Below are 15,311 nucleotides of genomic sequence, written 5' to 3'. Positions count from 1 at the left end.
AATGTGGTAATAGTCCTTTAAGAAGTCAGATACCTCTAGGATAACTTTCCTCCTTTGAGACCAGAGGCAAAGAACCAAGGAACTTAGAGGTCTCTGGCAATTGATGACGCCCCCTCCCCAGCCCCCAGCAAACTGTATATAAGCCTTTTGTGTATATAGGGGGTGCTTTCAAGAGAGAAGTCAATAGCTTTCACCCAATTCCGAGAGAATTTCCTGACCTCCAAAAGACTGAGAATCCTGAACGTGTCTAAAATCTGTTTCATGAATGAATGGGAGAAAATTAACAAATGAATTAAATGGCTTTTGTTGTCCATTCAACTTCTAACCCCCCCCCCCCACTCACCTTGCACTTCTCCCACTCCCACCCACCTATACACACTTAGCTCCTTTTCCCGTAAGAGCTTATTGTGATTGTTCTGAGCTCGGTCTTTGGGGATCAGCCAGTTCCCTTCAAACCACACATAAGTCAAGGGCTGGCCTGCACACCCACAGTCCCTGGGAGAAATACTCTGGGGAATAATTGACTTCCAGTAACGCAATCCTTAACCTTGTGTACAAAAAGCCCTCGAGCTGTGGGTGAAAAGGTGTTCTCAGAAAAGGACTGTGACTCCTACAGAAAATCAGAGAGAGAACAACAGAGAGGGGTCTTAGGGGCCACTGTCTTAGATGGGGGCTTCCCTGGTGGCTCAGATGGTAAAGAATCTGCCTGCAATGCAGGAGACCGGGTTCGATCCCTGAATTGGGAAGATCCCCTGGAGAAAGGACTGGCAACCCACTCCAGTATTCTTGTCTGGAGAATTCCACGGACAGAGGGGCCTAACAGGCTACAGTCGCCCATGGGATCAGAAACAATCAGACACAACTGGGTGACCGACCACACACACATCTTAGATAGAAGTGAGTAAAAAAACAGGAGGGTGGGGGCGGAGTCCTCTGGCCTGTGGGACGCCTCTCCTCCATGTCCAGGCTGAGCTTCCGAGCAGCAATCCCTACCCGAAGACCGACCCTCATGCCTGATGTTCATGTACAGACACACACTCACAAGCCATCACCTTCACCTAGCGCTTTCTGGGGCCTGTCAGCTCTTGCAGATACTTTTATTCATTCCATCAGCTGGCACTTTCAATTAGGCCCCATGATGTACCAGGCACTATACTAGGCTTTGAGGATCAAAGTTTAGTAAGCATGGAGTCTGAAAAGATGGCCAACCAACAATCACACGGAGGTCATGGTACACCTCATGAGTGCTGGCAATGCATAGCTCAGGGGCACAATCCTGGGAGCCTGGGGACTCGCTTCCCTCTGTTGTCCATTCACCAGCTGAACATGGCCCCTGGAGCTGTGCGTCCAGAAGCCCGAGTGGTGACCCAGGGACACACAGGTAGGTGGCGGTTATTGTTCAGTCGCTCCCTTGTGTCCGACTCTCTGCAACCCTGTGGACTGCAGCACGCCAGGCTTCCCTGTCCTTCACCATCTCCCAGAGTTTGCTCAAATTCATGTCCACTGAGTCAGTGATGCTGTCTAACCATCCCATCTTCTGTCGCCCCCTTCTCCTCCTGTCCTTAATATTTTCTAGAATCAGGGTCTTTTACAGTGAGTTGGCTCTTCACATCAGGTGGCCAAAGTATTGGAGCTTCAGCTTTAGCATCAGTCCTTCCAGTGAATATTCAGGGTTGATTTCCTTTAGGATTGATTGGTTTGATCTGCCTGCAAACCAAGGGACTCTCAAGAATCTTCTCCAGCACCATAATTCAAAAGCATCAATTCTTCAGTGCTCAGGCTTATTTATGATCCAACTCTCACATCCATACATGACTATTGGAAAAACCATAGCTTTGACTATACGGACCTTTTGGAGGAGGTGCTAACGGTGAGCATCACCATCCTACTGTAATAATGGCAACTGCCCAGAGGATGTGATTCTACCCTTTGACACCACAGATTTGGTGTCTGTACTGCCTTCTCTGTTCTAGTCTGTCCTTCTCCAGCCTTTTAAAGGCCACTTTTCTTGGGCTCCAAAATCACTATGCATGCTGACTGCAGCCATGAAATTAAAAGATGCTTGCTCCTTAGAAGAAAAGATATTTCAAACCTAGACAGCATATTAAAAAGCAGAGATTACTTTGCCAACAAAGGTCCATATAGTCAAAGCTATGGTTTTTTCAGGAGTCATGTATGGATGTGAGAGTTGGACCATAAAGAAGGCTGAGTGCTGAAGAATTAATGCTTTTGAACTATGGTGTTGGAGAAGACTTTTGGGAGTCCCTTGGACTAAAGGAAATCAATTCTGAATATTCATTGGAAGGACTGATGCTGAAGCTACAATCCTTTGGCCACCTGATGCAAAGAGCTGACTCTTTAAAAAAGACCCTGATGCTGGGAAAGATTGAAGGCAGGAGGAGAAGGGGACGACAGAGGATGAGATGGTTGAATGGCATCACCGACTCAATGGACATGAGTTTGAGAAAGCTCCAGGAGATGGTGAAGGACAGAAAAGCCTGGCGGGCTGCAGTCCATGGGGTCGCAAAGAGTCAGACACGACAGAGTGACGGAATGACAACAACAACATCAAAGCCTATTAACCAGATGGGCAAAGGATATGAACAACCAACCCACACACCTGTCCTGAGCTACCCAGGGCCACTAATTATAAAAATAATGTAAATTAAAGCAACACCAACAAATGGGTAAATGTTTTACAGACTGACATCCAGCATCGAGGATGTGGGGGAATGCACTTCTTACACATTGCTCGTGGGGGTATAGATTCTTACAATCATTTGGAAAGTTCTCTGGCAATATGCAATAAAATTAGAAATACAAATCACCTTTGACCCAGGAGACCCACTTTGGGGAACTTATCCTACAAGAATGAAAGCGCCAACATTGTTTATAATGGGAAAAAAATAAAACTGGAAACATCCTCAATATCCACAATAAAGAAATGGTGGACTACATTATTATATCTGTACCAATGAATATTGCACAGTCATGAAAAAGAATGTTAAATGTATACATATTTGCCAAGAAATACACCAATGGTAAATTGTTTAGCAGGAAGGGATAAAAGAAAATTATGGAGAAATGTATAGAGAAGAGGCTTATTCTTGAACAAAAATATAGGGTGGAAAACCATATACATTTTCATAAACACACACACATGAACACATTTGAGCAAAGAGAAAGGTGCAGAAGGTTACAAATCAAACTGTTCAGATTAGTCACTGCCAATGGTACAAATTAGAGACAGGGATGATTATTGAGTTTTTCTGAATATATCTCTGCTTTGTAACACTTGGTACAATGGACATGATTTTTTCAGTAGTTAAAAAAATTCTAGTCAAGAAAATGAGAAGACAAGTCACAGAGAGGGAGAAAATATTTGCCAAAGATATTCCCTGGTATAGAACTGTTGAAGAGAACACTCAACAATAAAAAAAATAAACAACCCAATTAAACAATAAGCAAAAGATATGGTCAGATAATTCACCATGGAAGTTACTGAGATGGAAATAAAGCACATGAAATGATGCTCAATGTCATATGTTGTTAGGGAATTGCAAATGGAAACGAGATACCACTACACACTCGTGTTGGCAGCGGTATCGTTTAGTCACTAAGTTGTGTCTAAGTCCTTTCCACCCCATGGACTGTAGCCCGCTAGGCTCCTCTGTCCATGGGATTTCCCAGGCAAGAATACTGGAGTGGGTTTTCATGCCCTTCTCTAGGCAATCTTCATGACCCAGGGATCAAACCTGAGTTTCCTGCGTTGGCAGGCGGATTCTTTACCACTGAGCCACCAGGCAAGCCCACATACTCATCAGAAGGCCAAAATCCAAAACACTGACAATAAGAAATTTTAGCAAGGGTGTGGAGCAATAGGAACTTTCATTCATTGCTGTGGGGATGCAAAGTGGTAGAGACACTTTGGAAGATAGTTTGGCAGTTATTTTATAAAACCAAACATACCCTTACCAAATGATCTAGCACTCCTTGTTATTTTACCCAAATGAGGTGAAGTTTTAAACTGTGCGCTGTTTTGAGTAGCGTGATGAAACCTTATGTCGTCCTGCTCTGTCCTCCTGGGACGTGAACCATCCTTGGACTAGTGTACTCACACTAGTCCTGGGACCAGCCCATCAGTACAGGAGGAAACTTAGCATAAGCTTGATACTATTTGAGGTTTCAGGTATGCACCGGGGGTCTTGGAATGTATCTCCCTCTGATAAGGAAGACTGCTGTATATGACACTGTGGAAAAGGAAAAACTATAAAGACAGTAAAAAGATCAGTAGTGGTCAGGAAATGAAGGGAGGGGGAATGCCTAGGCAGAGGACAGAGGATTTTGGGGACAGGGAAACTATTCTGTATGATACTGTAGTGGCAGATACATATCATTATATATTTATAAAAACCCACGTCATGTACAAAACCAAAAATGAACCTTAATGTAAACTGCAAGCTTCGGATGGTAAGGATGTGTCAATGTAGGTTCATCAGTTGTAGTAAACATGCCACTCTGGTGAGGGCTGCTGATAACGGGGGCGTCAGTGGGAGGAAGAAAGGACAGGGTTATAAGGGAAATTTCTGCACTTTATGCTCAATTTTGCTGTGACTCTAAGACTGCTGTAAAAAGTAAAGTCTAGTAAAAATTGTTTTAACAACACTCTAAAAAGTCTAGTTAAGTATTTAGTTTTAGATACAGCCTATTTGGAAATGCCTGTCATATAGGATTGGTCAGTCGTGGTCCTGACATTCAAGGGGATGCTAGGGAGCAGTTACAAAGAATGAAATGGAGGTATGTATGCTGCAGTAGAAACACACTCCAGGCCTAGAGATAAGAAAAAGATGACAAAACAATCAGCATGACACCATTTGCGTTAAAACAGAAATAAATCACACGTGTGTATGTTTGTTAATACACAGAAAAAATTGCTAATTGGAGAATGAGACTCTTCGTGGATGCCTACCTCTGGTGGGCGGTGGAGGGCGTTATTAGGAGGGAGGTCTTGTACCCTCCTGAGCTGTCTGAACCTTATATGAGTAGATTAGCTTATAAATAAGTTAAAAGCTGTTTTAGGAAGAGCAATTGCTTTCCTTGCCTCATACCAATATACTGCACTAAGGTGTGAATGGATACCCTGCCTAGCGATTATAGAGCCCACGTCAGCTTCAAATTCACGAAATTACTCATCAGTTTCTACGTGTGGTACCACTTGACCCTCAAGTGTTATAAAAAGAAATGTCATAACCTAGTAAAGGTGTGTCTAACTTAAAGAATTATAGTGATACTTACATTTATATAGTGTTTTACAATCTAGGAAGGGCAAAAAGTCCTCTATGAGGAATTCGTCTTTATGGAAGTAATATATAATGCAAGCAGTAATTTTAAAGGTCCATCAGAAGCAGAATGGCAAGCCTGTCCTCACTATAAACAGCTACAAAAAATATCAAAACAGGCATCAACACCCTGCAGCATCCCTGCCCATAGCTATTACATAAGCAATTATGAGAAAATCCACTCTACAATATTTTTAAGACCCTCCCCACATGGAAGATCACAACTTACCTTTGGTTAAGACACAGCTTAAAACAAATTCAAAGTGTGTTTTCAAGAGCACCCAGATGTCACTGTCTTTTTCTCTCAAGCTGCCTTTGTCCCAGGGGGGCAGTCTAAGCCCCACCTGAAAGCTGCACTGGGCGATCACGTGTCACAGAGCACAAAGGAACAAACACCCCACACTTCCAATCTCTCCACTCACCCCCAACAGAGTAAAACCAGGCACAGACAATACATTATGGGGAGACTTTGGGCTAACTTTGGTATATCATTAGATAATGTTCCTCTCAATCCATGATTTTGAAAAAAGTTTTGAAAAAGAAAAGTTTTGAAATTTGAAGTTTTTAAATGTAGTAACAGGATTAAAAATAAATTTTTCAGTGGAAATGATTCTCATTTTATGACAGACATCTATGGGACAGTATTGTTTGATCAATAGCTAACTTTCCAAGATCATCAGTTCCACACAGGGAGCACACAGTAGCTTCTGTAAGTTAAGACACCAGTAATGGCTGCCATTTACTGAGCACACATTACTATTCACATGCACTCTCTCCAATTTTCACAATAACCCTACAAAGCAGGTACCATCAATCCCATTTCACAGATGAGAAAACTGAGGTAGAGCAATAAAGCCTGCTCAGGATCACACAGCCAGAAAAGGGTGCAGCCAGGACTTGATCCAGTTCTTCCAGAACTCAAGGGCCATGGCTGACTGGGTAAGGGAGGAAGGCGTTGGGGGAAGGGATGGGCAGCCAACTCCCAGCACAGCAGGGACTGGGCAGCAGGCTCGCTGGAAGGAGATCTGGTTCAGTCAGGCCTCCTCCCTGAGAACGGGAGCCAGGCAGTCTGCCAGCAGAGGGGAGCGGCCAGCTCGCAAGGTGCACAGAGACGGGGCTGGGGCAGCCTGTCATCACTCAGGACAGAACTTTGGAGCAGAGAAAGAGGGACAAGGCCAAACAGGGGCAGAGCCCACCTGGGTGGTTCAATCCCATTTATGCCAAAGTCCGAGAGTAATGATCCCATAGGACCTTGCTCTTGAGATCCCATCAGTGGCTCTTCTGTCCCAAGCTGCCACCAGGCACCTGGTGACTGTGGACAACTATTCCTTCCCCTCCCCCACGGGGCTAGCCATCCCCTTCCTCTATGATAACAGACTTCTACCATGTTCAAGGCAACCAAGGACCCAACTAATGAACCTCACTTCTTGGCCATCCTGGCATTTGCAGATAGGAGGCCAGCTAATTGTGTTTCCGCACAATTCAGCAGTGATTATTATTTCTCACAATTCTGTGGGTTGGCAGGGCTTAGCTGGGTGGTTCTTGCGTTCCACGTGGTATCTGCTAGAGCTAAGCTGGAGCTGGTACAACTAAGATGGCTTAATGCACATGACTGATACCTCAGCTGGGGTAGACAGAATAACTGGGGACTGGCCGGGCCTCCTTTCAAGTGATTGCTTAGCATTTAGTTGTCTAGTCCAAGCCTCTTTACACAGCAGCTGGATCCCAAGAAACAGTAAAGCCTAGTAAGGCCTTTCAATGCCTTCTATTGGTCAAAGCAAGTAACAGGGCCAACCCTCACACAAGGAGAAAAGAAATAGATTCCACTCCTTGATGGGCAAAGCGACAGGAAACTGAAACCGTTAGTCACTCACTTACGTCCAACTCTTTGGAACCCCATGTACTGTGTGTAGCCGGCCAGGCTCCCCAGTCCATGGAATTTCTCAGGCAAGAATACTGGAGTGGGTTGCCCATTTCCTTCTCCAGGGGATCTTCCTGACCCAGGGATCGGATCTGGGTCTCCTGCATTGCAGGCAGATTCTTTGCCGTCTGGACCACCAGGGAAGCCTGGTGACACGAGCATACAAGAATTATTGGCAGCCATCTTTGTGGATAATATACCACAAAATATAGACAGGCAAGATACTTGTCACTAAATAGTGGAAGTTGTTGAATTTTAGCTACCAGGTGCCGTCTGCCCTTCTCCCTTTCCTCTTTGCTCTTGCCTAGAAGGTGGATGTGACAACAGGAACTTTGGCAGTCATCTTGCAACCACGAGGCAACCTGGAAAATGGGAGCTACACACTGAGGATAACAGAAAGAACGAAGGACATTAAGTCCCTGGTGAGACCAGCAGAGCTGCTGCAACAACCAAAGACTGCCGACTTCCAGAATATTTACACATTAAAAAATAGATAGATCTCTATCTTACCTAAGCAATGATTATTTGGCTTTATCAGTGACACAGGTTCAATGGGAACAGCCAATAGAAGAAATCACAGAGTCCACAACACAATATTTCTTATTTTTTTTAATATAACTAATAACACAAAATCTGATTAATCACTAAATTCCATTTTGGTGGTTTAGTCGCTAAGTTGTGTCCAACTCTTGTGACCCCATGGGCTGTAACCCACCAGGCTCCTCTGTCCATGGGATTCTCCAGGCGAGAATATTGGAGTGGGTTGCCATTTCCTTCTCCAGGGGATCTTCCCGACCCAGAGATTGAACCAGGGTCTCCTGCGCTACAGGCAGATTCTTTACCAACTGAGCTACTAGGGAAGCCCAAATTCCATTTTAGCCATATAAAATATACTCAGGCAAGATTCAAGGTAAAGGTTTAGTGACAAACACTTTGTGCCTCAAAGCTGCTAGACATCACTCACTGGGGCTTATGAGAAAGTGCTAAGAAATTCTTTGATATCAATACTTCCATGTAAACCATGCCTGAGAAAAAGACTTTAATGCTTTTCAGCCAAAACGATGTTTGAGTACCTATCCTGAATTCCTCAACATTTAGAAAGAAATAGTATGTAAAGTTTGAATAGGGTCACCACATCCTCCTCCTCCAAGCCTGCAATTTCAGCCAAACGATCCCTTCGCCAATAATTGGGGTTGATTCATGTTCCCTGTTTCAAATTTTCTTAAATGCCAAGCAAACAGGCAAGTTTTAAAACACAAGATTGGTTTTGTTTTGCTTTTTTTAACAGCTGTGCCTAGGAGGACCCTAGGACTAGTAAATTGAGAAGTGGGAAGGACAGACAGGTATCGCAGGCCTAACTGGGGCACACTGATCAAATCTGCAATAACAAATACAACCCTCAACCCTCAAATACAAGGACAGGGGAAATGGCTGCATTGTAGCATAATACATCTCTTCTGAAAAGTAGCTGAACTTGGCTATGTTATGATTTCACTCATTTTCATGTAGAGCTTGGCAAATGTTTTGTTTGACTTTTTGCATATATTTCAGAGGATTGGAATATTTTAGAATCCTGTCTATTTTAAACTTGTAATTAGCTATCTTAAAAAGAACACATTCTTGAAATATTTTAAAATATAATTAGAGTACTACTGCTGCTACATGCAATATTATTAAGACAGTAATAAAAAATTTTTTATGTTGTTTTGCAACACTTTTAATCTTGAATTCTAATTATTATTTACATGAAAGGCATTTCCAGAGAGTCCTCTTTGAGTGTTCATCGGGGTGTAGAAACACACAGCACCTGGCAGTTTATCTCCTAATCCAATTAAATCTGTACATTTGATTATCTGTCAGAAGAAAACTTGCTGCTGACAAGGCTCACACGTTTCCATTCCTACCATGATAACCAGCGATAACCAGCGAGTTCTTAAGCAAAGACCTCCTTCCTCTGACCCCAATCGTCTGTCCAGGGTCAGGCTCTCAACAGACACATGTCATTCCTGACACACTCCTGCGGCTAACCCGCGAGCCTCACCGAGCTGGGGGGTCCACCCGGCTGTTTCCACGCGGTTCCTTTTCTTGCCTGCCCACACCTTTGCTCTTCTTTCTGCTCTTGGCTTTCCGTCTCCAACCTCTCTCGTTGCCTCAGCACCCTCTGACTTTCAATCTTAAAGACCCCTAAAGTGAGGCTGTTTCCTTTCAGCCGCAGCTCATCACCTGCCCACGCGGTTATTCTGGAGCACAGACCCAGGCTCTACAACTGGTCGCCAAACACACACTTTAGCCAAGGTCCTGGAGGGCAGGGCATGTTTAACGTGCAGCGCTAATAAAATGACCACTCTCTGGTGCCTTTCACACACAGCCTCTCAGGTGCAGAGTTTATTTTTAAGGCTAATACTGTGAATCCACTTGGCAGAAGACTGTCCTTTCCGACCCCCCGACCCCCCGCTCTGCAAGATACAACTGTGCCCAGGCAGGTATCCCGAATCATCAGCCGGCTTCGCTCTCCGTTTCAACCCATTTTGCCTACTGGCTGCTTGAGTCCTACGACCCGACTCCGACCGAGACCCCAGAGTCCCAGGACGTGGGCTCACCTGGTCACCGGCGGACCCGGGCGGACGCTCACCTGGCTCCCTCTCGGACTCGGGGGCGGGCTCACCTGCCCCCCCGCGGAGGGCGCGCGGCCCCACCTGGGTACCCCTCCTGCCCGCGCCGCTGCGGCCGCTCTGGAGCAGGCTTTGCGCCGCTGCAGCCCTGCACGCCGGGCTGAGCGGTCACGGGGAGTTCCAGCCAACTTACTCCGTGTGCCTGGAAAGACAGAGCTGCTGGGAATATGTATACTCGCTTTCGCGGGTCCTCGCCTTTCGAGTGACCGCTCTAGGCCAGTCCCCTCCGAGCACTGACCGAGCTCTCCCCGGCGCTCTTCCCTTCTTTGCCTTTGGTTAAGGAATTAGCCTCGAGGAGCCCGGATCCATCGGAAAAAGGAAACTACTTTTTCCCCCTGCTGGTGACGGAGGGAACTGCACCGATAAACAAGGTTTTCTTCCCTCCTTGTTTAGTCCCAGTCGTGTCCGACTCTGCGACTCCATGGACTGCTGCACTCCAGGCTTCCCCGTCTTTCACTATCTCCCAGAGCTTGCTCAAACTCATGTCCATGAAGTCGGTGATGCCGTCCAACCATCACATCCTCTGTCGTCCTCCTCCTGCCCTCAATCTTTCCCAGCGTCAGGGTCTTTTCCAGTGAGTTGGCTCTCTGCATCAGGTGGCCAAAGTATTGAAGCTTCAGCTTCAGTCCTTCCAGTGAATATTCAGGATTGATTTCCTTTAGGACTGACTGGTTTGATCTCCTCGCTGTTCAAAGGACTCTCAAGAGTCTTCCCCAACATCACAGTTCAAAAGCATCAATTCTTCCACGCTTAGTCACCGGCTTTATGGTCCAATTCTTACATCCATATACATGACTACAGGAAAAACCATGGCTTTGACTCTATGGACCTTTATCAACAAAGTAATGTCTCTGCTTTTTAATATGTTATCTAGTTTGTCATAGCTTTTCTTCTGAGGAGCAAGCATTTTTTAAATATCATGGCTCCAGTCACTGTCCATAGTGATTTTGGAGCTCAAGAAAATCTGTCAGTGTTTCCCCTTTTTCCCCATCTATTTGCCAATGAAGTGATGGGACTGGATGCTGTCATCTTAGTTTTTTGAATGCTGAATTTTAAGCCAGCTTTTTCACTCTTCTTTTCACACTCATCAAGAGGCTCTTTAGCTCCTCTTTGCTTTCTGCCATTAGAGTGGTATTATCTGCTTATCTGTGGTTGTTGATATCTCTCCCGGCAATCATGATTCCAGCTTGTGATTCATCCAGCCCAACATTTCACGTGATGTACTCTGCATAGAAGTTAAATAAACAGGGTGACAATGTACAGCCTTGTCCTACTCCATTCCCAATTTGGAACCAGTTCATTGTTCTGTGCCTGGTTCTGTTACTTCTTGACCTGCATACAGGTTTCTCAGAGGCAGGTAAGGTGCTCTGGTATTTCCATCTCTTTAAGAATTTTCCACAGCTTGTTGTGATCCACACAGTCAAAGGCTTTATTTAGCATAGTCAATGAAGCAGAAGTAGATATTTTACTGGAATTCTCTTGCTTTTTCTATGATCCAATGGATGTTGGCAATTTGATCTCTGGTTCCTCTGCCTTTTGTGAATCCAGCTTGTGCATCTGGAAGTTCTAGATTCAGGTACTGTGTAAGCCTTGCTTGGAGAATTTTGAGCATTAGCTTTGCTAGCTTGTGAAATGGGGCAACTGTGCAGTAGTTTGAACATTCTTTGGCATTGCCTTTCCTTCTATGGGATGGAATGAAGATCATTGTTCTTCCCCAACTCCTACCCCTGCCATATGAAAACTTTTGAAAACTTTCCTTTTTATTAATTTTATTGTATTTTAAGTGCCATATTAAGGGGAGGCAAATAATTTTTGGCCTTCTAACTAATGCAAATAAGAAAAATTAAGATATTCCATGCACTCCTTTTGTGTCCTTTCTTTCTAATGATAGAAAATTACAAACTTAAAAAGATGCAGAAGAGCATAATGAGGTTCTAGTTTTTGGTAATGGTGGATTAATTGTCCTGAAGATAAAATTTCTAAAATCTGAGTGAAAGATTTAAAAAAATTATTTGGAGGCCTTAGGGCTTGACCAAAAGAAAGCAGAAGCTGGAGAGAAGACTACACTTGAAAGATGAATGGAAGTTGTTGAGATTTGTGAGGATGTGAATTTTTAATGAGGGCAAAACACGCAATCCATGAGCAACTCCAGCTAAAGAGTGCTGCAGCCTGACTGGCTTGAAGGAGATACAAAACAGAGTGTGAGGACAGTAGAAGAAATTGGAAGGTTAGGTGGAAATGCAGAAAGGAATTTTGGAGAGGATGAACTCCAAAATATGTGTCATATTAGTTTTCTATTGCTGTCACAACAAATTACCATAAGCTTAGCAACTTAAAAACAACACAGATTTATTATCTTCCAGTTCTGGAGGTCAGATGTCCTGTGCAGGTCTCACTGGACCAAAATCAGTGTACTGACAGGCTGCATTCCTTCCTAGAGGATGTGGGGGAGAATCCACTTCCAGATCATTCAGGTTTCTGACAGAATTAAGTTCCTTGCAGTTGTAGAACTGAGGTTCCTGCCTTGCCGCTGGCTGTAAGCTGAGATCTTTCCCAGTTCCACTGCCACATTCATTGCCTTGAGGCTTCCTTCTTACATCTTCAAAGCCTGAAGCTCCAAATTCAATTCCTTTCACACTCTTCAATCCAGGTGCAGCTGGATTGGGCACACCCAGATTATCCAGGATAATTTTCAAATTTTAAAGTCAGTAAACTTAATCCCATTGGTGAAAGCCCTCTTGCCATAAGTAACATATGGACATGTTCTAGAGATCAGAACATGGACATCTTTCAAGGGGCCATTATGCTGCCTAGGACAGTCTGCCCTCTAATCCTTCAAAGATGGCTCTTCTTAATATCAATAATCACATTAAATATAAATACACTAGGCATGCCAATTAAATGACAGAGATTGTCAGATTGGATTAAAAACTAAAGAAAACAAGACCAAATTGTGTACTCAGACAGTAAAGAGTCTGCCTGCAATTCAGGAGACCCAGGTTTGATCCCTGGGTCAAGAAGATTCCTTGGAGAAGGAAATGGTTACCTACTTCAGAGTGCTTGCCTGAGAAATTCCAAGGACAGAGGAACCTGGCAGGCTACAGTCCTTGGAGTTGCAAAGAGTCGGACATGACTGAGTGATTATCACTTTCACTACCAAAAGAAAAAAAGGACTTTACAAAGAAATAAATTCAAAGTAAAAGGATGGGGCTTCCCTGGTGGCTCAGTGGTCAAGAATTCGCCTACCAATGCAGGAAACATGGGTTTAATCCCTGGTCCAGGAGGATCCCACATGCCTCGGAGCAACAAAGCTCATGTACCACAAGTACTAAGCCTGTGCTCTAGACCCCAGGAGCCACAACTACTGAGCCCCTGTGCTGCAATTATTGAAGCCCAAGCACCCCAGAGCCCATGCTCCACAACAAGAGAAACCACTGCAACGAGAAGCCTGCATACTATAATGAAGAGTAGCCCTTACTTGCCACAACTAGAGAAAGCCCATGCAGAAAACAAACAAACAAACCAATACAGCCAAAAATAAATAAATAAAAGTATATAAAAAAGTAAAAGGACAGAAAGATACACTACGCAAACAGAAAGAATAAGAAATCTGAAGTGGCCAACAAGCATGTGAAAAGATGCTCAATATCCCTAATCATAAGACTTATGAAAGTCAAAATCACAATGAGATGTCATCTCACATCCAGTAGGATGGTCATTACTAAAAAGCAAACAAACACACAAAAACAGACAGTGACAAGTGTTGGTGAACGTGTGGAGAAATTTGAACCTTTGTGCACTGTTGTTGGAACTGTAAAATGGTACGATTATATTGGAAAACAGTATGGAGCTACCACATAAACTAAAACTAGAATTATGATATGATTCAGCAATCCCATTTCTCAGTGTATATCCAAAAGATTTCACAGCAAGATCTCATAGAGAGTGGCGTACCCATGTCCAGTGCAGGATTATTTAAAGTAGTCAAGAGATGAAAACAACCCAAGTGTTCATCAACAGATAAACAGATAAAGAAAACCTGGTGTGGTTTACATGGTGGAATATTATGCAGCATTTGAATCAGTTCTAATGAAGTGGATGAAACTGGAGCCTATTATACAGAGTGAAGTAAGTCAGAAAGAAAAACACCAATACAGTATATTAATGCATATATGTGGAATTTAGAAAGATGGTAATGATGACCCTATATGTGAGACAGCAAAAGAGACAAAGATGTAAAGAGCAGACTTTTGGACTCTGTGGGAGAAGGTGAGGGTGGGATGATTTGAGAGAATAGTATTGAAACATGTATATTACCATATGTGAAATAGATCGCCAGCCCAAGTTCGATGCATGAGACAGGGTGCTCAGGGCTGGTGCACTGGGATGACCCTCAGGGATGGGATCGGGAGGGAGGTGGGAGGGGGGTTCAGGATGGGGGACACATGTACACCTATGGCTGATTCATGTCAATGTATGGCAAAAACCACTACTGTATTGTAAAGTAATTAGCCTCCAATTAAAATAAATAAATTAATAATAAAAAAAGAAAACGTGGTGTGGTTTACATGGTGGAATATTACGCAGCCTTAAAAAAGGAAATCCTGTAACATACTATCACATGGATGAACCCTAAGGACATTAGGCTAACTGAAATAAGCCAGTCACAAGAGGGCAAATACTGTATACTTGCAATCACATAAAATATCTAAAGTAGCCAAAAATCATAGAAACAGAAGGTAGAAAGGTAGTTTCCAACAGCAAAGGAGAAGGGGAAGGGAAATTAGTGTTTAATGTGTGCAAAGTTTCAATTCTGTAAGATGAAACACTTCTAGAGCTCTGTAGCACAATGTGAATATACTTAACATGATTCAATTTAAAAGCTGTTAAGATGATAAATTTAAGGTTATGGGTTTTTTAACCCACCCTTCCAAAAAAAGAAATCAGAAGAATCTATAATATTTGACAAAATAGACTTTAAGACAGAATATTATTATAGATAAAGAGGGAAATTTCATAATAATAGTAAGGTCAATCCAGACAGAGGAAGATGGAAGACAAATAATGTATGATATTACTTATATGTGGAACCTAAAAAATATAGCAAACTTGTGAATGTAACAAAAAAGAAAACAGACTCACAGATATACAGAACTAGTAATAATAATCAGGAAGAGGGAAAGGGGAAGGGTAATACAGGGGAATTAAGGGGTACAAGGGGCTTCCCTCATAGCTCAGTTGGTAAAGAATCTGCCTGCAATGCAGGCGACCCCAGTTTGATTCCTGGGTGGGGAAGATCTGCTGGAGGAGGGATAGGCTACCCACTCCAGTATTCCTGGGCTTCCCTTGCAGCTCAGCTGGTAAAGAATCTGCCTGAAA

At 43.6% G+C, this 15,311-nt stretch overlaps 1 protein-coding gene across 1 annotated transcript in view; it reads right to left on the bottom strand.

The window, feature by feature from the left end:
* Window positions 1-15,311, bottom strand: part of LOC122684741 — a 48,616-nt gene that overhangs the window by 30,260 nt on the left and 3,045 nt on the right. The window contains exons 2-3 of the mRNA XM_043889051.1: window positions 12,456-12,588; window positions 9,861-10,202 (exon numbers count right to left, since the gene is read on the bottom strand). Coding sequence (XP_043744986.1) covers window positions 9,861-10,202; window positions 12,456-12,588 — 475 coding nt within the window. The remainder of the gene's footprint in view (window positions 1-9,860; window positions 10,203-12,455; window positions 12,589-15,311) is intronic.

The sequence above is a fragment of the Cervus elaphus genome, chromosome 27 (assembly GCF_910594005.1).
Source record: "Cervus elaphus chromosome 27, mCerEla1.1, whole genome shotgun sequence".
Lineage (NCBI taxonomy): Eukaryota > Metazoa > Chordata > Mammalia > Artiodactyla > Cervidae > Cervus > Cervus elaphus.
The sequence above is the reverse complement of the archived record's forward strand: the minus strand, read 5'-3'. Positions and strand labels throughout refer to the sequence as shown.